At 37.3% G+C, this 23229-nt stretch overlaps 1 protein-coding gene across 1 annotated transcript in view; it reads left to right on the forward strand.

The window, feature by feature from the left end:
- PCSK5 (proprotein convertase subtilisin/kexin type 5) overlaps positions 1–23229 on the forward strand; it is a 608686-nt gene that overhangs the window by 340990 nt on the left and 244467 nt on the right. The window contains 1 exon segment of the mRNA XM_027875021.1: positions 1117–1220. Within this exon segment, the coding sequence (XP_027730822.1) occupies positions 1117–1220 (104 nt within the window).

The following is a 23229-nucleotide window of genomic DNA, read 5'->3' on the forward strand; positions in this document are numbered from 1 at the left end:
ATGTTGTGGGGAGGAGGGAGGAAAGAGAGTTTACTTGTTAGCCACACCAACGAGGATGGGGTCAGACTATTTGGGAGATAGGCCTTCCCCTCTCCCAGGGCAGCTGTGCCTTTTGAGAAAGGGCTATCTCTGTGCTATGACCCCATACCACCAATTTACCGCAGATGTTATAATTACTTGTAAAAGCTCTGTAGGACACCATGAGTTCATCCTTCAGATGTATCTATAAACACATCTGAAATTTTTTCACTTCTTAAAAAGCTACATTAAATATATCCTTAGAAGAAAGCCCCAATCATGGAACTATGGACTTCTTTTTCCCTTGATATCTAGTATTAGTGGGGTTCTCCATCAGAAATAATCTCCTTTCCTTGTCTATTATATATTAGGTCTGTATGCTATGGCAAATGGATTTAAAAATGTAATAAGAAAAACAAGACATCTCATTGTAAATAAAGTAAGCCTTCCCAAAAATGTAGAACGGTACCTTGAAGCCCAGAGTCTGATACCAAACTTTTCTGTTCTTGAATAAAACTCATTGACCTGCCAAGAAGGATCAACTGGGCATTTTCCATTATTTATCACTTTCTGCCTATGGATAAACAAATAATACAAAGCTATCATGGGCAGTATAAATCCATTTGCCTGGTTACCCAATCAACAAGTGCAGGTTTGGGCAATTGATGATTACAAAAAGACAATTTATTGTCAACCTCTATAGGGATGCCTTGAAGAAAACCTTGATGTAATTTGCCACTGACTAGTGCAGACCCTTGTGCACAGATGAAGATGCATCATTCAGGGCCTGTTTTATTAAGGTTGGATACACTTAATGAGGCATTTTCTTTTAATTTTTTTAGGGTCTATCAAATGACATACAGGGGCTTCTTAAATTCAGAGGCCAATTTTTTGCCCACTCACAAGCTAATATCATTCTCCATGTTGAGTGAGAATGGATAGAGAATTTAGCAGAATGTTAATCCTAAACAGAAAGGCCCAATCCATTGTTTTCAGTCCTTCCGCCATTTTGATTTTGCTTTTTGAATTGCTTGTGACTCTCTGCTTCCCCCATCTTTTTTTTTTTGGTACAATGATTCTTGCCTTGTCTTTTCCCAGTCCGTTTCTGACCTGGAGAGATGTGCAGCATGTTATTGTAAGGACTTCCCGTGCAGGACATTTGAGCGCTAATGACTGGAAAACCAATGCTGCTGGTTTTAAGGGTGAGAACTTCTTTCATATTCACTGTCACAGGCAAAATATATTTTTAAATTTTTTTTCCAATTTTAAAACGGGAGCAGGAAACAGAACCCCTCAAAAGACACTTTAAATTTAGTGTTGGCACATAGAGCTCTTAATCTTTCAGTAAATTTGAGACAAATTCCCTTTAATTTCTTCTTGCTGGTCAACCTTTGGAATAATCAGAAAAATATTAAGTAATGGCTGGCCCGTGAGAATTCCATCTGAGCTGATGTTCTTTGACATTATTTGAATGATTTTTGGAAGAGTATTTGGAGCATGTTTATAAACCTGCTTTCTCTGCCGAATATTTTCAGTCAACATGCTCCAAATAAGTGGCCTTATCAGTTAACCCTGGTTCACTATAGCTCTCTTTAGGCTATGCTAACTATTTTTCAAAAGATTTTGTTTTTACATAGCATCAAACTTCCCTTAAAAAAGAAAAAAAAACCATTCACAAAAAGTTACCTTGAATAGTAATGAAAGAGTAGATTAGGGTCTTCATAAAATCTCTTTGAAGTTTGAAACATTTTAATCTTTCATAATTTCAGTTATAAGTATAATTTTAGAAACCCTATAAAGCAATCTTGTAACCAATTTTACTTCCTTTAGCTGATATGGACTCTGATCTATATGCTAGCCATTAGACAGTTATCCATCTCATCAACCATTGCTCTATTTATGTTTGTCATGAAATCTCAACTAAGAATATTCTGTGTGCATTTTTCTAATGTAGTTGACCAATTATTTAATATCTTTGATTTTAAATATTTCATAATTTCTTTAACCATATCTATAACCTCATTTATTAAAGTTTTAAAGTACATAAGAATGATTAGAAAATCCTACATGAGTATTTAGGGGTTGCGATGTGTTCCTATACATACAGTATGGTATAGAAGAAATAGCACTGGATTAGGAATTAGGAGATTAGTGCTACTACTCTGCTACTGAATAGTTGTATGACTTTTGGCAAGTAAGTTCACGTCTCTGGATCTCAGTTTCCTCAATGACATGAGTAGACTCCACAATTTCTAAGATTACTTCTAGGTCTAAAATTCTATGATTCTTTATCACTTTTTTGTTTTGGGGTTTTTTTTGGTGCACATACACACACAAGTTTATGTTTTCAGGACCCCATTTTATGAATTGTATCTGAATTTTACAAATGTGCATACAGAAAATGAACATGAAAATATGGATTATGGATAGATTAAGAGTACAACCAGGCCAGTGCAAATAATGAATACCCTGAAATAGACACATTATTTGAATTTTCATGGCCTATTTCCATTGGACTGGAACCAATGACCACATTTTACATAATTATACCTTCAAATAGTACAAATTTGAATATATGTGACAACTGTATGGGATTCATTGTTCACACTAATAAGGATGTGGCTATAAATCAAAACTTCAGAGACATGCAGGCATTAATGAAATAAAAAAACATAATTTTTGATTGATTCTGCATTTGTAAAATATTTCAATTTAGAGATTTTAAACACTTCCCTATGAAAGACACAATGGTCTTTGTCTTTGATCATTAAACAATGCCACTCCCCAATTAACTAGACTGACTACACTGTGCTGTAGGGCAGACCACAATTCATATTTTTAAAATATTTGTATGACTCCATATGCTACCAATTCCTATGTAAATCTCAGAGTTCTATGAAGATTAGGATGAATAAAAGGTGCCCCTGAACCTAACCTTACCTGTGAAAGCAGACTTTATGGGGGAAGGAAGCTAAACTAAACACATCAACCTCTATAGAGCTTAGGAATCAACTTTAACCCAAATAAAAGTCCCAATTTTAGTTATTTTTTGGCAGCTTAAGCAGAGCAAATGTTTCCAATAAAAAATGAAGCTCTCTTTAAACCTCTGTTGGTTTTGGATAGGGGAAAAGCACAAGATTTAGATTAAATCACAACATCCAAACCTGAGCATAAAGAGGGTGGGGGACGGTAGGGTTGTGTACCATTTCTGGCCAGAACGAAACTGCATTTTACTATTGCACGTGGCGATATTTAGCATAATATTTCACTGTCCTCCTTGACCACTGCCAAGAGTAACAATTGAAGTGCACATTTTCATAGATGAATTACTCTGAACAGGCTTAGTTCTCAGTGGAATTGTATTGTAATTTTGTTGATGACAAGGACCATATTTCATCTAAACCACACTCATAATATAAAAAGTGGGGGAGGGAAGAAGGGGCTCTCTTTTTGTCCATTCCAAAACTCAAAATTGTTTCCCCAATTAATCCCCACCTTTCAGTAAAAGAAACCAAGGCATGGGACACTATCAGCCTCTCTTCCAGGAAAATAAAGGAATGGAGGGACAGGAGAGACTGGTAGTGGAATAGGGGCTGACTTCTTTTGAAAGATGAACCAGGAAGGGTGAAAACCAGCAAAGACTTGGAAGGGCTCCTCATTCAACAAAGATTCAGCAGGAACTGGTACTTAGAAGGGAGTCAGTAGACTTTCTCTGGTTTCATGAACCAGAGTGCCACTGTCCCTTCTGATTCTTTTATGACTTTTTAACATGTAGGAAACAGAGTTTCTTACAAATTGGAACTTTTAGACACATGTTTCCACTCCCCCCACACATACACCCAACTGGCCATCCCCATCCTACTATACCCCTCTCTCCCTCCCACGTCAGCCTCCCTGAACACCTGGCACTAATATCATTGATTACATGAGATGGCAATCGAAACAGCTTGAGACACCCCATGTTTTTTCATTATTTTGTAATGCTAAGGTCCTGCTTGTTTAAGACTGCTATTCATGACTTTATAATCATATTAGCAATGCTCATTAAGTCCTTGGCAGTTGGATGAATGATTTAAAGTCTCTGTGTCATTATTTTCTCATCCAGCAGCTCAAAATAGTTCCTGAAATTGTGAAAAAAATTTATTTTTCCCCAGCCATTTATACCAGAAGTTGTGATTTTTGTTTGTGGGTAAGAAAGTGGTAGACTTAACATCATTTGGTGTCACCGACAATTGCAAAAACCCTAAAGAACATTCACTGTAGCCAAGTCCTGTCTATTACATTTCAAACAAGTTCCCTTCATTTGTACTTCCATGCCACGGAATCACAACATAAATTTAGAGCTAGATTTAGAGAAAGATGGAGATAGATAGATAGATAGATATTTAGATAGATAGATGGGTGAGTGGGTGGATTCATTTCCTATGTCCCCAGACATTGCATTCACTATGTAGATGTGCTGTTAAGAGAACCTGAATTATTACATAGATGTGATACAGCAGGGAACATGCTGTATTTAGAGTCACAGGAACTGAATTTTTTAATTCTGAGTGTGCCACTTATATAAGAGAGTCATAACATAGACTTAGAACTGGAAGAGACGAAGATAAGCTGAAGTGGAGACAGAGATTTATCATGTATCACACACTTTGCAGGCATTGGGTAGATGCATTATTAAGAAAACCTGAATTTTGATAATGATGTGATATAGCAGAAAGAGTTCTGGATTTGGATTTAAATTCTGCTACTTAATGCTGATGTGACTTTGAACAAATCATTTACCCCCATTGGGTGCTCAGTTTCTTTTTCAGTAAAATGAAGGGGCTGAAATATATGACCTCTAAGTTCCCTTTTAGCCCTAAATCTATCATCCTAAAACAGAATGCCGCAGATTAAAAGAAAAAAAAACTGACCTCCGAACTAGGAGACCTGGATCAAGTGCTACCTCTGACTTGTATTGACTGTATGACTCTGGGAAAGTCACTTAACTTTTCACTGATAGAGACAATTCTCTAAGATTATAAATTGCAGAGTTCCAAATATCAATGAAATCATTGGTTGAGTCTAGACATGTGCTGGACAGCTCATACTGGCTTGCCCAACTTTAAATGTTTGGTGTGACACCAGAGAAACCTGCAACATTATTGTTGTATTGATTATCTCTACTTAAGAAGGTGTTAATAATGCAGATTAAACTTAAAAGTGTGTCTGTGCATACATATCCCCTCCCCCCAATTGTTAAATATTAACCAGTATGCCTTTGTATAGCTCTCTAAGTATGGTTTGAGCTCAGCAAGAGCTCAGTAGCAGGCTCAGAGAATGAAATCATCACCAGACTGGAGACCTAGTGACTGGGGTCTGATGACATTGGTGATGATGATAATTATAATTAATGACATTTACATAGCATGTTAAGGTTTGCAAAATGCTTCACAGCCGTTATCTCATTTGAGTCTCACAATTCCCCTGGGCTAGTCTCTATGCAAATAGATAGATAAACATGGGTATGGGTATATAGATGTGGACATAGTTATAGATATATAGATATAGAATTTATAGAGATCTATATGGAGATTATATATGTGTGTATACGCACATATACACACACATATATAAATTTTCTCTACATAGAATCCTATTCTATGTATGTACATACAGATAGACAGACAGATAGATATATAGAAAGATACGTAGATAAATAGAATCCTATTATATACTATGGGCAGCTAGATGACTCAGTGGATAGAGCACTGGGCCTGCAGTCAAGAATTCAAATCCAGCTTCAGATACTTATAGCTCTAAGACACAGAGTCATCATTCAGTCATTTCAGTTGTATCTGAATATAAAATAATTGGAGAAATATTAATTGTTCATGGGTAGGCAGGGCCAATATAATAAAAATGACAATTTTACCTAAACTGATTTATATAATCAATGCCATTTCAATTAAATTAGCAAAAAATTATTTTACTGAGTTAGAAAAAATAATAACAAAATTCATCTGGAAGAACAAAAGGTCAAGAACATCAAGGGAACTTAAGAAAAAAATTTAAAGGAAGGAGGTTAAGAAGTATCAGATCTTAAACTATATTATAAGGCAGTAATTATCAAAACTATATGGTACTGGCTAAGATGTAGAAAGGTAGATCAATGGAATAGAGTAGACATACAATTTACAGCAGCAAATGACTATAGTAACCTTGTGTTTGAGGAGGATAGAACGCATTTAATAAGAAGAAGAATCATAAAATATAAAGTCTTACGTGCAAATAAAGGGAGGAAACCACACAGTGGGGTTTCAATTTTTTCTACTTTCACTTTTTGTTCAGACCTGTAATCACTTTGGTATAGGTAGCTCCCCATGATGAAACTCCAAAATTACTGAAGAACTTTGGAAGCTCCTCTGCAAGTAGCCTTAGAGAGTCACTTAGGATGTTAAAGGTGAAATGGTTTGCCCAGGTCACCCAGGCAGTATGTGTCAAGACTTGATTCCAGATTATTCTAAGTCCAAGTTCACTCTTTAACCACTACACCATGTTGCCTGTCCAAAAATGGGCCCATTTTCCAAATGTACAACATATAAATAGATACCGAAAAAATGTTTTCTCACTAGGAGAATGAGAATTTCTCATTTTAGGTAGCCCTTATTTGTTCATTTGTTCATTTATTTGTTTGTTTGTTTGTTTTTTACCAAGGTTTATTCCACTAATAGTTCATTCATTTTATATCTTGCTGATGAGAGACATCATGGCTTACTAGATGAAGCACTGCTTCATCTGCATGAGGATAAAATGCTGGAGTCAGGAAGTCCTGAGTCAAAGACCGATCTCTGTCACGGAGCAGCTGTGTGACCTTAAGCATCTCACCTAGTCCGAGCAGCCATTTCAGTCATACATTGCCCACCCCATTGACTGTTTAAGGGTAGTCAGAGTTCTCCTTGTTCCCCTGTTACCTCTTCTAAACTCTCCTTCCACTGCTATCTCTCAGCAGTCTCCCCTCTCCTGAGGTTAATCTAATCCCAATGTAGTATCTCATCCAGATCCTGACTGCCTTCTCTTCATAAACTCTACAGCTCAGCCATACTGCAGTAATTACTGTTCCTCATGCAGGAAGCTCCATCTCTAACCCCATACCTTTGTGCTAACTTTTTCTTTGTACTCTCAGTACATTCCATATAGTGATTGTTGATTAATTGATCGACAACCTCTTAATACCCCAAGCAGCTCCTTAAGACTATAAATGGCAGAGAAGGTATGATCTATATCAGTAGAAATAATGCCCTGACCACAAACTTCCTCTTCCAATGAAACCACGGGTCCAGTTCCATCCTAGGCCATATTAATATATATGATATATGGATTATATTTAAAATATATTACAAAATTAAAATGTTATATTCTTTAAAGTGAGAAACAAAGCTAATTCCCCTGTCAGAAGCATGATAATACAGCTCGTTAAGGTGAAGGCCATATCTTTCAGGGTCCAGATAGAAAAAAAAACCAATTGAATAACAGTTTTCCTTTTGAGGACTAAATCCCAAATTCCACTATTATGTCACTGACCCATGTTTGAAACTCCAAGAAGTGGCTTTGCCATTAATACCTTTAATATTATTTCTTTTCTTCCCTCACCCCTTTATCTCCCTCTCTATACATATATTCTTTTGTTGTTACCATACCCTGTTATAATGCTAAATGGGAAGGGGCTCTCCTCAGTTTTTGGAATGACAAGCTGTCTTCTCTACTTGATTTGTTGTTTGGTTGTTTCAAGCCATGAGTGACTCTTCATGAACCCATTTGGGGTTTTCTTGGCAAAGAAACTGGAGTGGTTTGCCATCTCCTTCTCCAACTCATTTTACAAATGAGGAAACTAAGGCAGACAGGATGAAGTGACTTGCCCAGGGTCACACAGCAAGTAAGTGTCTGAGACTGCATTTGAACTCGGGTCTTCCTTACTCTAGGCCCAGTACTCTATCCACTTCACCACCTACTTTTCCCTTTACTTGATTACTATTGGCAAATGATGCACTGAATTGTGGCCATGGAATATGAGAGGGGTGGGCTGAGGGGGTGGAATTTGTTACTTATACAATGTGGCTGTGGCAGGTAGATGGAATGTTTAAAGTGCTAGATTGGAATCGGTACGATCTGAGTTCAAATTCTGGTTCAGATAGTCACTAGCTCTGTGACTCATTGAAAGTCACTTAATCTCTGTTTGCCTCAGTCCCTTCTTCCGTAAAATGAGGATAATTCCCTCGGGGTTATCATGAGGATAAAATGAGACAGTGTATGTAAAGCACTTTGCAAAACATTGAACACTACATAAATGTTAGCTATTATCATTATTATTAGCTATTTTTGATGGTTAACATCCAGAAACTAAAATTTATATTCCATTTTTTTTCCCTGAGAAGGCCTCCAATTATTTGCCAAGTCATATGAAAGATACATAGTTAATCCTTCCCTGACTACCAAAAGTACAGCTTAACCATAGCAGCAATATCAAAAGGCAAACAAGAGACAGTAGCCACTCCTTAATACAGAGTCTCACACATCACTTTGCATATAATAGGCACTTAATAAATCTTTGTTAAACTAAATATGGCAGAATGTGGTTTGGAAAGTGGGTTTTGACTAGTGGGGTCAAAGAAATCCAATATGCTAAGGGCATTAATTCAGCTACATCATCAATTCAATTGATGAAAGTCATTTTCAGAGATGAGTGCTTAGGTATTCCTTGAATGTTAGCTTGAATTGTTCAAATGTAGGGGAAATTGTACATCCCCTGAGTTCTAGCTAGCAAATTAAAGTATCCCCTGTTGGGAAGGCTGTCTCAGACATGTTCAAGGGAATAGGGGACTAGCCTAAGGAAAAACTCAAGTAGAACGTTTTATTTTAAGTACTCAAAATATTCTTGATACCTAGGTGCTTTTGAGGGATTGCTAGTATTATCACTTCTCCATAAATCTGGACCCATGAGGCTAAACCCTAAATACTTTGCACAAGTTATGACTCTACCACAGTCCCACCTGTGTATGTGGGGATATGGAGGCTAAATTGCTGAGTTACTCTTCCCTTAACCCTTCTCTTTGATCCGGGTTGTTGTTGAGTCCTTTCGGCCACATCCGACCCTCTTTGGTTGTTTTATTGGCAAAGATGCTGGAGTAGTTTGCCATTTCCTTTTCCAGCTCATTTTACAGATGAGGAACTGAGGCAAACAGGGTTAAGTAACTTGCCCAAGGTCACACAGCTACTAAGTGTCTGAGGCTCCAATCTTCCTGATTCCAGGTCCAGTGCTCTGTGCACTGTATCACCTAGCTGCCCCTTTGATCTGGGTATGAACTCATAATGAGTTGACAGCATGAAATGAGGAAAATCATCACTCTAGATATTTTTTAAATGTTCATATTTGGGTTCTGTGACTGTATGCAGTTAAACAGTATTAATTAAGGAACAGGAATAGCTGTCAGATAATAAATTAGGACCTTCTGTCATCTTTACTAGGCGAAAGAATGAAAAAAATGTCATTGAAAATCAAAAATGACAACTAAGTGTGAACAAGTTTACCACGCCTTCCATTTCACTGCCCTCCCAGACTATGTAAGTCTCTTTTTTACTACCAGCATGTTGCTGCAAGACCCCCTGGCTCTTTCTTTGAAGACCACTAAACTGCTAGATATTTTTATTTTCTAACTGATTTCCCTGCCTAGGGAAAACCATTGACAGTCTAACAGGCCTCCTTAGTCTCCCAGGTCTTAACTTTTAACGACTTTTATTACTCTTAATTGCCATCGTTTGATTTCAACCGGTAGGACTGATCATTTTAAGACGTGCCAATATATTTTTAATACCTGCCTGACTTGCTTTCAATTTGTAACACTTATTAAAAATAATTAGAAGTGCTGAGATCATTAAGCATGCAACGTGTTGAATTGAATCTGAAAGTGCTTAAATGTATTCCATTTTTAACAGGAGCCTATGAAATTATTTCTTATATATTGACATTTGAACAGACATAGTTCCCTATTTTTCTTTTATTTCTTTGTACAAATGATGTTCTCTCCCTTTGTCATCTAGAGTACAGATAAGACGGTTTGTCCACTTTTCTTACCACAGGTTGTACCTATGGAATGCAACTATGATTAAAGATGCATGGAACATTTCACCTAGTGATAGGCATAGCACATACATGGAGAGAAGCTGAGGTGAACTCGTCCATGAACTAGATAGAAATGGAATTAGAACCAATTTATCCAAACTGGAAGCCTTAGTCCTACTTACAGAAAAAGCTGTTTATTTCTTTAAAGTTACTTACCCAGAGGGAGAAGGATGTACATTTTCTACCCAATATAACAGAATGATTGGAAAATGCCTTCATTATTTAGACCAGAACATTGTTATCTTTACTTGTTTGGGTCACAATCTATCCATGACTTCCCTCCATATGTGATTCTTGTCCATGATTCACTCTATTAGAAGATCTTCCCAACAGTTCTGGAATATTTATTCTGGATCTTTCTAAATTTCTTGGATACATGGGTTCTCATTATACTATTGGCTTACTTCCTTTTATGGTTTTTAAATGCCTTTGGTGATTTTTCTTAATCTAATTCTAGTACTCAAGTCATCATTGGTACCATATTGTATCCTACATATACCCACCTTGTGTCTTTTCATTGCCTCTGGATCATCTGCAACTTCAACTCTTCTGAGATCATGATGTTCCATATTTCTTAGTCGTGTAACTTTACTAGGAAAAGACCAATGTCAAAAATATGGATTTTACTATCTAAGAGTAGCTTGAGGTTATCAGAGTGCTAAGAAGTTGTCTAAATATTATCTAGCCTATTCTCTTCTCTTATTCATTTCTAGACCCAGTTCATTATTAAAATCAAAGGTCCAAATCCCAGCTTGATACTTACTAGCTATATGACTGAGCAAGCCCCCTAACCTCACTGTGGCTCAGTTTTCTCATCTGGAAAAAAAAAAAGGGGGTTGGAATCAATGGCCTCTAATGTCCTTTCCAGCTCTGAGTGTATTATGTTATTGTTTTTGTTGTTTAGTCATTTCAGTTGTGTCTGACTCTCTTGACCCCATTTGAGGTTTATTTAATGCGCTGATCATCCATCAGGCAAGCCTTCCTAGACAGTTTGTCACCACATCCTGCATTTCATTCGCTACACATTTGACTGAAAGCCATAAGGCAGGCAAGATTCTATTGTGTTATTTGTTGTTGTTGTTCAGTCATTTTTCAGTCATATCCAACTCTTTGTGACCCCATTTGGGATTTTCTTGGCAAAGATACTGGAGTGGTTTGTGCCATTTCCTTCTCCAGCTCAATTTACAAATGAGAAAACTGAGGCAAACAAGATTAAGTGATTTGACCAGGGTCACACAGCTAGTACATGTCTGAGATGGGTCTTCCTGACTCCAAGGTCAGTGTTCTAACTACTACTGCACCACCTAGCTGCCTGTTTTGTATTATTTAGTCATCACAAAAAGGCATTTGCCTCCCATAGAACTAAATACAGACTTACAGACTCTCTCTGTCAACAGAGAAATTTCCCATGCTTACATTTAAAAATCCTGCATATGTATTTTTTAAATTTCCAAATTCCACATGATTTTTAAAACATAATCATAGCTATTTAATATATATTGGCTTGAAGCAATGTAGCATTTGGGATGCATTGAAAACCAACACATTTCCTCACTCCAAAGAGTGTTGAGAGTTACATATCGCATATGAAACAGAGTTTTTCAAGTAGGTACATAATTTAAATTATTTTTTCTTATAGTATGGTTTGCTTAAGTATCCAATAAAACACACACACATATAACACACACGCTAACACAATATACTACGCAGCAAAAAAAAAAAGCACATAACACTACCTATAACTATAATCTTTATTTCCATTTGCCACCCAACCTTTGGCCTCCCACTCTGTTATAGACAGTTGGCCACCAGAGTGTTCAACACATGTTTAAACACGTGGAAGCTTAGAAATGTCCCTTTGATGAGAGCTGTAGCTTTCTTCCACTTCACTCTGTAGTAGAGAGAGGGTGTGTTTTTTCCCCCTGAAGTACAGATGTGGATTGAAGTCCATGTGGTTTCACACTTAATGCTTATCCTCTAAATAAAACAGAAATATTGATGCTTGTGCTTTTTAAAAATTATTATCTATGTATGAAATGCTGTTAGTTAATATATACAGTTATGTCTTGAGTGGTTTAGTGGTTTTACCACAGCCTTAGTAGACTGGGCCTAGGCCTGCCACTGAAATTTTCTGTGGCCTTTGAGAAAACCAGTGAACCACTTTATGTCTGTAATGTGTAAAATGTGGGTAACAAATGCCAGTTATAAGAGGAACAATATCAACTGTATATGCAAAGTGCTTTGAAGATGAGAACTACACACTAAGCCAGTCTTAACCACATTTACAAAACTGACCAGTCCACCATTCCTATGGTAAATAGAACCATAGATGATTGTAGAGTGAACGTGCTTCTGCACATGACAGGCTATGAATTTAACTTTGGTGAAAATAGGATTAAGTGACATATTTTGTACAGAATAAATGTACAGAAACTCTTTCCTAATTGAGAGTGCTATTTGTTGGATTTTCGATGGCCTAATGAACGGATAGAGAGCTAACTAGCACCAAAGTCAGAAACACCTGAGTTCAGACTTGCCTCTGGCAGGTCCTGACTGGGCGATCCTTAGCAAGTCACTTAACATCTTGGTGCTCTAGGCAAATCTCTGTGACTGTAAGGTGCAGAAGTGCATTGTTAAAGAGAATTTCCTCAACCAAGAGTGCATTACGCTAATGCAGATGTTTTTAATCTTGTTTTGTGTGTGTCGTGGACCCATTAGGCAGTCTAGTGAAATCCATGAACCCCTTCCCAGAATAATGTTTTTAAATGCATAAAATCAAACACATAGAATTGTAAAGACACCAATTAAATTGAAATACTTTGAATGTATGGAAGTATATTAAATATACAAATATATATATATATATATATAAATAACATTGAAATATTGAAAGGATCAAAATGTTTTCTAAAAACATGATTATGCACCCCTGATTAAGGATCCCTAGTAATATCATCACAGGTCTGGTCCCTATCCCTACCCTAAAATTAGATACAGGCACTGAATACTTTATTGAGCCTTTTGCAATTTTATTCAGTTTTAATATTCAAGCACTCAGCACATGCCTTATACATAGTAGGCATTTATAAAAATGTTTTCTGTATTGAATATAAATTTTTCTCTGCTGCATAACTATTGCCGTGACCAAGTCTTCACTCGTTTACATGTCCATAATTTGTCCCAGTTGGTTATCTAACTGATCTTAAATTCCATGTTACAAGTTTGTTTGAATTTGACCTACTAAATTGATTCTTAAAAATTTCTTGAGGGTATGTTAGAACCTAAGTTTAACCTACTAGTAGTTTTTTTTTGTTTTTTGTTTTTTGTTTGTTTTTCAGGGGAGTTATTTCTTTTTTGTTGTTTTTTTTTTGATTGGGGGATTGTTTTGTTTTTTTAGTTATTGGAGCATGGTCATTATAGAAAGTGTGCTGATATAAGTAATGTGACTGACTTCTTAATAAATACATTTCAATTTATACATCCAAATGAACGTCATCTTCTTCAAAGCCATGACTTTCTGAAACTATACACTAATATCAAGGACACTATCGTTTCTCAAAGGATTCTTTAGAACTGCCTTTGGAGTCTGCAGGGTATCCACTGGAATCTTTTCAATGGTAGCAAATCTTGGTCCTCTGAAAGTGGCTTTGTTTGTTTTTTTACAAACGGCCAAGCGTCATGTGGGATCAAGTCTATTCAATATTTTTCAGCATTAGAAAACAATATGGCTACAAACTAACAAGACTGGTTTTCTTCTCTTGTTCTTTAACTGTCTCTGAAGCACTTTCTGAAAAAAAGTCCCACAAATATTCTAAATCTATCCAGCATCAAAGGAGTGAGTGTGAAGAGGCTTAAGGGGACAGCACTATTTTCACTTATTAGTGTTGGCATATTTGTTAAATGAAATCAAAACCTTTTACTTTATTGCCATCTATCAATATACAATAGGATAGAAATAAGATAGGCAATAACGTAAACACATATGAGCACATGAGCTTGCATTTACATCTACGCTGCATGGTAGATGTGTGTATCTGTGTGTTATGGCCATCATGTAATGAGACAGATTCCAAAAATCATATGGAATATAGACAGTATCTATAAATGACAGATGTCCATCAGTGATGAACAGATTAGGATTTTATATCTGTAACTACAATTATATTTCTTTTTAGCCTAACTGAAGGGCTTTATCTTCATTGGGAACCATCAGAACTTTGAAATAATGTTCACTGAGTCCCTAAAATGAAATATTGTGCTCTCCATTAGTGCTTTTTCTGTCTTTATTCTTTCCTATTCTACAGTTAATTAGATTTCAATTTTAAAAAGTATGTTTGGAAAAATAATTTTTTTATGTAAGTCTAACCTATTATTAATATGGGTCTCACTGATGGACTCCAATCATGACATGTGAAGAAATAGTGAATATGAATATGAACGTTCATTCTTCATTCGTGTCCAACTCTTAATGTCCCCATTTGGGGCTTTCTTGGCAAAGATACTGGAGTGGTTTGCCATATCCTTCTACAACTCATTTTACAGATGAGGAAACTGAGGCAAACAAGGTTAAGTGACTTGTCCAGGATCACACAGTTAGTAAGTGTCTGAGGCAAGATTTGAACTTAGGTCTTCTTGGCTCCAGGCCAGCACTCTATCCACTGTGCCGTCTAGCTGCCCCAACAATACGACTGACTACATAGCTTATCATTCATCCAGTTCTTTATGGACAAACATAAATATTTACACATAGTTGTCTGTGAAGGTGAGAGGCAGCATGACATGGTGAATAGAGGGTCACCCTTTGAGTCAGGAAGACCTCAGTTAAGTCCTGCTGCTGATACATACTAGCTGTAGGGCCATGGGCAAGTCTCTAAACCTCCTGGTTAATTCTCTAACATGTTAATTTATAGATGAGTTGTTGATTGTGGTTAGGCAATGAAGTGTTTAAGTACCAGAAGTTCCCAATATTGATGAAAGAGATCAATCTCAGTTCCAAATCTCTTTATCTCCTCCACCCACAAAAACAACAAAAAACTCTGCGAAGATGGATATATGTGTGTATGTATTCATAGATAGATAGATGGATGGATGGATGGATGGATGGAGGGATGAATGGATGGATGGATGATATATAGATAGGTAGATCAATCTGTAGTTTTACATACCATATATGCTGGATATATCTGTGTGAATCATCAAGCATTTATTAGGTACCTACCATATGCCAGATACTTTAATGGAAATGCAAATGCAAAAGTGAATAGGACCGCACCCTTAAGGAGTTTGCATTCTATCTGAGTCAACAAAATGTCCCTATAAAGACAGACAAAATAAATACAAAGTCATGGGCAGGGGGAGGGGTCACTAGAAGCTTTAGAGACTTGCTATAGAAGGTGATGCCTGATCTGAGTCCTGAAGAATTATCTTTATACAGCTATGTTCATGCGTTTGTAGGGATGGGAAGGTGATTTACTGAGGATTTTAGGTGATTATATTCTTTGGAACTGAAATAGGGTTGGCTAAAGAGATTTCCCAGAGAAACTGATTTGAATATTTGAAAGAAGAGCGATGGCCTGGTTTGTCATAAAGGAGGACGGGATGCATTCTAGGTGATCCCTGCACATGGCTTAAAATGGAGTCCCTATGCAACAACTTTTTTTATGTCATGGAGCCCACTGCCAGTCTGGTGATGCCTTTGGATCCCTTCTCAGAATAACGTTCTTAAGTGCATAGAATAAAATATATAAGATTATAAAGAAAACCAACTATATTAAATATAGTTATCAAAGTACTTTTAAAAACCAAATTCATGGAGTCCGGATTAAGAACCCCTGGCTTAGAAAGATGGGAGAGGAGGGCAGATGAAGTATGAGGAATAGCAAGGAAGTTTGATAGGGACACAAGCAGAGAAACAATGAGAGGGAGAAAGGGAAACCAAATAGAAAAGAACTTTGAAGCTCAATGCCAGTCTTACTTTTGTGTGGAAAGGCAAGTGGGATGCACCACAGTGTTCTTGCAAAGATGAATCTGATGTTCATAATGATTCCCAAGCAAGATGATCCTAATTCTAGATCTTTTGGCAACAACTTTAAATTCTGAAAATGTGTTTTCAGCACTTATCTAAAAAACGGCTTTTTTTTTTAACTAATGGCCTTAGCACGTGCAGTTATCAATGTCCCCGTATATCAAAATTTGACTGTCCTAATATGGATTCAAACTTTCTTGCGGTGATGATTTTGCATGTGTTTTTGGCTCACAGCTGTGTTTTTCTGACCTTACAGCCTATGACATTTAAACGATTCTTGTCATCTCCTAGCCTCCTTCCAAACACTGAAATTTATGTTGTTGCATCATATGATACTCTGTCTTTTTGCTGCAACCATTTTCTTTCTTTCTTAAAAAAAAAAAAAAAGCAAAATCAAAGAAAAAAGATACCTCTGAAAAAAACCATTAAAGACACCCAAGCTAAAGGATGTCAATATAATATCACTCTTTGAAACATATCAGACCAAAAATTAGAGTTTTACTATGAGCAAATTTTCTTTGACTGAACTTTCTCTTCTGGATGCTATTGTGCCATGTGACCTTGGAGAAGCCACTTATCTTCTTATTTTATTCTTCCCTTACTCTACAGTAGAAGCAGTACCATTTGCCATTTAGTCTGACAAAGGCAGAATGAAATTCAGTTAGTTGCTATCAGAGGGCATGCACCTTGAACTGCTCATTCGTGTTGGTTAAAAACACAGAGCACTGCTTGTGTCCTTGGGGTGCTAGAAGCATATGTTATGCTGTAGTTTAAATTCATTACCTATTTTCTTCAGTTTTATGTTAATATCCTTTCTCCCTAACGTAAAGCAAACTCCAAATTGTCAATACTCTTATGTATCAGTATGCCTTTTGTGTTACCAGATTGAGGCTACAGGGTATACCTTCTTTATGTCCTGTGTGTACTGGTTTTATCTGGAACTCATTTGCCTTCTTTTCATGTTTCACCCTCAGAAATATCTGCAAAGCAGAAATGGAAGGTGTGTGTCCAGTTTTGTTATTACCAAAGGACTTGATCCTCTATGTCTTAGGAGCCTGGAACAACCCTTGAATTCCAAACATATCTTGTGAAACGGTCAGGCAAGAAAGATCAAGTGTGATTCAATTAACAAACAATTATTTATTAAGTGTCTGCTATGTGCCAGCCACTGTGCTAGGTGATGGGATAAGAAGGCAGAAAGAACAAAACCTGCTCACAAGGACATTACATTCTAACAGGAGAGATGGCAAATACTCATATGTATCCAGAACAAATATAAAGAGATTAAATATGAAATGAATACTAAGTAGGTAAATAAATGTAGTATAAGAGAAAGGGCATGACCATTTAAGGGAATTAAGAAATTGTTTTACATCCTTTAATCCTTTTTATGGAAGGATGGCAAGAGTAGAAGATAACCTAAGAGTTAGCAACTTCTGAATGCATTCAGGTCCCTCCTCTGACACAAACTGGCTAAGTAGCCTTGGGAAAGTCACTTAACATTTCAACATTTTTGGCAGGGAAGGAAGGAAGGAATTATTAAGCTCTTATTGTGTGCCAGCCACTGTGTTAAGTGATTGCCAATGATTATCTCATTTTATCCTCACAATCCTGGAGGTGGATGCTATTATTATCCCCATTTTACAGTTGAGGGAACTGAGGCAGTCAGAGGTTAAATGATTTGTCCTCAATCATGTAGATAATAAGTGTCTGAGGCCAGATCTGAAATCAGGTCTTCCTGACTCTAGGCCTCACCCTCTATCCCCTGCTTTTCTTAGCTTCCTAAAAGTCTAAGTAGCAAAAGAATTATAAAGATTCACATTGGAAAAGGAGGAAATTTCCACACCCACAAGTCTTCATAGAATGAAATCATAGGTCTGAATAGAAATAAAACAAAGCAAACAATAGCCCCTCTGACCCCTTCAAAAAAAAATTACTTCACCTCTTTCAATTAGGAATGGTTTGGCAATTGGAAAGGAATAAAGAACCAATCAGTCGGACAGTTGGCACGTAATCACCCGGGGCAGCTAGATGATGCAGTAGCTAGAGAGTCAGGCCTGGAGTCAGGAAGACTTATCTTCCTGAATTCAAATCTGGCCTCACCCACTAGCTATGTGACCCTGGGCTGTCACTTCACCCTGTTTGCCTCAGTTTCCTCATCTGTAAAATGAGTTGGAGAAGGAAATGGCGAACCACTCCAGTATCTCTGCCGAGAAAACCCCAAATAGAGTCATGAAAAGTTGGACATGACTGAAAAATGGTTGAACAACAACAACAACAATATGTATTAAGTGTGGCACTATGTAAAGTGCTAGGGAGACAAATACAAAAGTGAGATGGTGTGATCCAGGAAAGGAAGTCTTTGTCTGGGCCATCACACGGATTGTGTAGGGTAGGAGATTGTCACCCTCTAGCCGTTAGCAATGGTAATCTTGATTTGATTATTATTCCAAGAGCAAGAGGGAAAGGAAAGACGGTGGGATAGAGAGGCAGATGTCCATGCTGAGTAGGCCCTGGTGAACTGGTGGATGGTTGGACAGATGGGATATGAAAGGCTTGAAAGGTTTTATTTACAGCTCTTCAATCCATGCTTGGTACATCTTGAATCAAAAAGGACACTGACTTTCTCAAAACATATTTCTTTTTCAATATCCTGATTGCATGTGGTTATCAGGGGCCATCCAAGATAACCTGTATTCCTGGCTTTCTCATCACAGCACTAAGGGCTGAGTATGGCCATGCTATATTAAACTTGCGTCTCAAACTCTCAAACATAGTAGATAAAAGGAAAATGCAAGAATGTGTAATGAGGCTTAAATAGAAACACATTGGTGCCCTCTCATTCTCTCTGCTCCCATTGTTTTTCGTCATGCAAATTAAAATGACTGAAGAAACATATGTAATGAGAGCATTTTAGATTTATTCAAATAGGACACAAGGTTGTTGTGGAAATAAATTAGTTTGTAAACCTTGAAGTGCTATGCAAGTGTGATTGTTTTTATAGGCAGTGTGGCCTAAGGTATAAAGTCAATAAGCCCTGGGGCCTTTGATGCCTACTGGCACCTAAACCTCTTAAGGTTCTAGACTGGTGGTAGCAAACTCAAATAGAAAAGAGAGGCCACTGAATTATATATAAGGACTGCTGCAGCAGCATTGTGGTTCCAAAAACCACACATTAATATTATCTCTGTTTTATTATGTTTCTATTTATTTTGTTAAATATTTCCCAATTAAATTTTAATCTGATTCAAGCTTCCTTTGGGAGTGTTGTGGGCCACAAGTGTTTGACACCTTGGTAGAAGGAATTCCCTACATCAACAAAATCAAAGACACAGTCCCCCATCCCTATTATAAAGATTATAATAATGGTTGCCGTTTAAGGAAGAAGCTCCTTATGCATTTAGAGTTACATAGGATATAAAGTACTTTTCTCAAAACAACCTGGGGACACAAGGAGTATATGACCTTGGGGAAGAAGAAGGTTTGAAGATGCTATTTCGTTTATATAATTCCACAATTGCTAACAAGGAGACATGTAGATTTATAACTAGCATGAGCCATGGGATGGTGGGGGTGGGGGAGCAGGGGAAATAGAGTTAAGGATATGTAACTAACATGTTGCAAAGATTTAGCACACACATTCCTTCAGCAGAGGAGAAGGAGGTATGGCAGTCAGAAAAGCAGTGATAAAAAATTGTAAGAAAACTTAGGGGTGATCTAGTTTAAACCCTTATTTTACAGAATTGGAAACCAGGCCGCAAGAATTTATAAGTGACTTACCCAAGGTCACATAGGTAGTAAATAGTGGAGAGATGAAGGGGAGCCAGGGAATGGAGAAAAGGAGTAAGTTCCAGTTGTCTATAGGGACCGTGACCTGACTTTTTTTTTCTATTTCTATTTCCTCTCTCTCTCTCTCTCTCTCCACCCCCCTCTCACTCTCCCTTTCTCCCTCTCCTCCCCTTCCTCTCTATTTCATAAAGAAATCTCTAAACCACCTCATCTTGTGCCTTCCTTTTTAAGTGGGCTAGGCTCTGTCTTCTTCCTATAAGCAGTTATGCTCCCAGCCCCCTCCTGTGAGTTGCAAAAGGAGTCTCATCAGGGAGTTCTATAAATCTCTGAAGTCAAATGTCCAGTCCCTATCCTATGATTTTAGCATAAATTTGAATCCTTCATGCTACCTGCCTCAGACTTGGTGCTCTTTCCCACCCATCACCACCCCACCTCTTAGGGATTGCGCAGGCAAATGGGTAACTGAAATGACCAGTTCCAACTCTACAATCATTATTTCCAGCAGATCATATATAATCCAAAATAGATGAAGACAGTATTTAATGATAGAACTGCAAAAGATTTTTTTGATTTGCTTTTAAAAAAATCATTATTGTTTTCATATGTGTGGCTCTCTTTTTACTCCCTTGAATGATTGCAAACTCTTCACTTTGGGTTAAAGCCAAGGTATGGCCATTTGTGCCATTTGGGCTCAGACACGGGCACTCAGAGCCGAAGGCCATAGTGTTTCTCAGTCTATTCTAGTAGCGCCAGAATGCTCTTCTTTGCTTTGACCGCCTGCTAGCTCAATACCCCTAACACTTTGTGCGTGGTAAATAGAGCCTGCACCAGCTGTAGAAACAAGTTCAGGAATTAGCACGACTTCCAGCATGAGCCAAGAAGGGCTTAATGTTGTTGTATCTTTTAAAAAACAGAAGGATTTCAGTGCAGATGTCTTCATCCATTCTCATTTGAAATGCAGGAGATTTTTATGTCAGTGCCAGAACCCATAACAATACAAAGCAAATCCAAATATCCAAGGAGAAATCCCAGGATTTAATTTCTCCCCAATTCTCCTTATGACTTCATCCTAAGGTCATTGCAACACGCAAGAGGTACAATGACATCCCAGGCCACTGCCTGGCTGATTATAGCTGGACATATCCCTCCTGCTTTGAATATAGCAATATGTATCCTTTTGCCCAGAATCTGAATTCTGACTCTTTACACTTGCTATCATATCGTTAGCCTTAAGGCATTTAAAAACAATGAAAAGCCTTCCACACACTGGGGAATCAGGATAATGGCTTCAGTGAGAAGGTTTCATTTTATTGTGATACCAGAAGATATGCAGGGTATACCCTAAAATTTCCAAAGTCACCCTTGAAACGTTCCCATTGAAGGGAACTGTGAACTCTGTCAGATATTAATAAATGGGAAGTAACTAATTGCCACTCAGTATCATTCTTCCATATATGCATGCCTGGTCAGCACTAAAAAAAAAAATTAGTATAAGCATGAATATAAAAGTATCTTTTCCATATTAATAGCATCTTTACACTCAGAAAGAATTCCTAATAGAAATGACCAAAGGCCATTTCTCTGCAAGAATAGGGGAGAATAAGTATCATAGGCCAGACTCTTCCTTCCTCTCCAATCCCTACATATTTCTTTCTATTCACAATACTTTTAATGAGGTTTTTAGGGGAGAGCTTTTTGTAAGCAAAGGATTTTCTGGAAGCAAAGGAAAGTTGGTATCCCTTTCTTCTATGAGGATAGAGTTCCTTAATTCAACAGACATTTAAGTATTTTCTAAGTACAAAAATCTATGCTTTGGTGCTAGAGCTTAAAAAGAGGAAAGAAAAATGACTTGGTCAACAACTTATCAACAACTTATCACCTTGCTCATATCCAAAAATATCATTCTGCATTTTGAGGACGTTCTGTCTCTGTTAGGAGATGGGTAGCAGGATTCATCTTTAGTCCTTTGGAATTGTTGTTTGTCATTGCCTCGATTAGAGTTCTTACATCTTTCAATGCCCTTTGTCTTTATAAAACATTGTGACAATGTAAATTTTTTCCCTGATTCTGCTCATTTCACTCTCCATCAGTACATACAAGTCTTCCCAGGTTTCTCTGAAAGTCTCTTTTGTCATTTGTTATGACAATGGTATAATGGTATCCCATTATATTCATATATCATAATTTGTTCAGTCATTTCTCCCAGTGATGAACACTATTTTCATTTCTAGTCCAGTGAATTAAGTTCACTGAAATAAGAACTCACAGTGAATTGGTCTTCGAGCTTTAATCATGACTGCCAAATCTAAGCCTCTGGCCCTGGCTCCAGAAAGAAAACATTATTTCTGACCTTTCACCTAAGCTCTAGTCTTATGTCTCTAGTTATATCAGTGTATCTTCATTTGGATGTTCCCATCATCAATTAAAATTTAAAATATAAAAAACAAAACTTATTATCTTCATCTTCCTCTCCCCCCCCAACCCAAATTCCTTATTTTCATCTGTGACACCATGATCCTTCTAATGTGCAGGCTCAAAACTTTAATTTCATTTTTTACTGTCTGGGCCCAATGTTACCCGAACATACTAATTCCTCTTTTGTAATTAATAGTTGTCCCTTCATCTCATCCTTTCCCATTCTTTTCTACTTCCCTACCCAAGGTTCTCATTATGTTGTGCTTGGTCTACTGCAAATAGCCATCTAACCAGTATTCTTGCCTTTACTCTCTCCTCTCCAATCCTTTGATACCCTCCTATCAGTCAAATATTCCCATAACACCAATTTTATCATGATATTTCTTTGCTCAGAAGCCTACATTGGCTCCCCATTACCTCCAAGAAAAGGCATAGACTTACCTACCTGGCCTTTAAGATCCTTCCTCATAAGGCTCTATCTATTTTTTTTTCTGGTGAGGCAATCAGGGTTAAGTGACTTGCCCAGGGTCACACAGCTAGTAAGTTTCAAGTGTCCAGATTTGAACCCAGGTCCTCCTGACTCTAAAGCCAGAGCTCTATCTACTGTGACACCTAGCTGCCCTAGGGCTCTATCTGTTAAATATTATCTTTTATTGCTTGCCAAGAAGCAATAGCATAGGAGCAAGAATACATTCTCTTTCTAACCTATTTGCTTTCCTTGCTATCCCCCAAATATGCCGTGTTCATTTCAGTCCCTCTACAATCTTGCACAATGGTGTTTGTTATACTGAGAATATATTCTTTATTCCCTTCTCACTGGACA

This window comes from Vombatus ursinus, unplaced genomic scaffold, assembly GCF_900497805.2.
Source record: "Vombatus ursinus unplaced genomic scaffold, bare-nosed wombat genome assembly UNPS02014807.1, whole genome shotgun sequence".
In the NCBI taxonomy this organism is placed as follows: Eukaryota; Metazoa; Chordata; class Mammalia; order Diprotodontia; family Vombatidae; genus Vombatus; species Vombatus ursinus.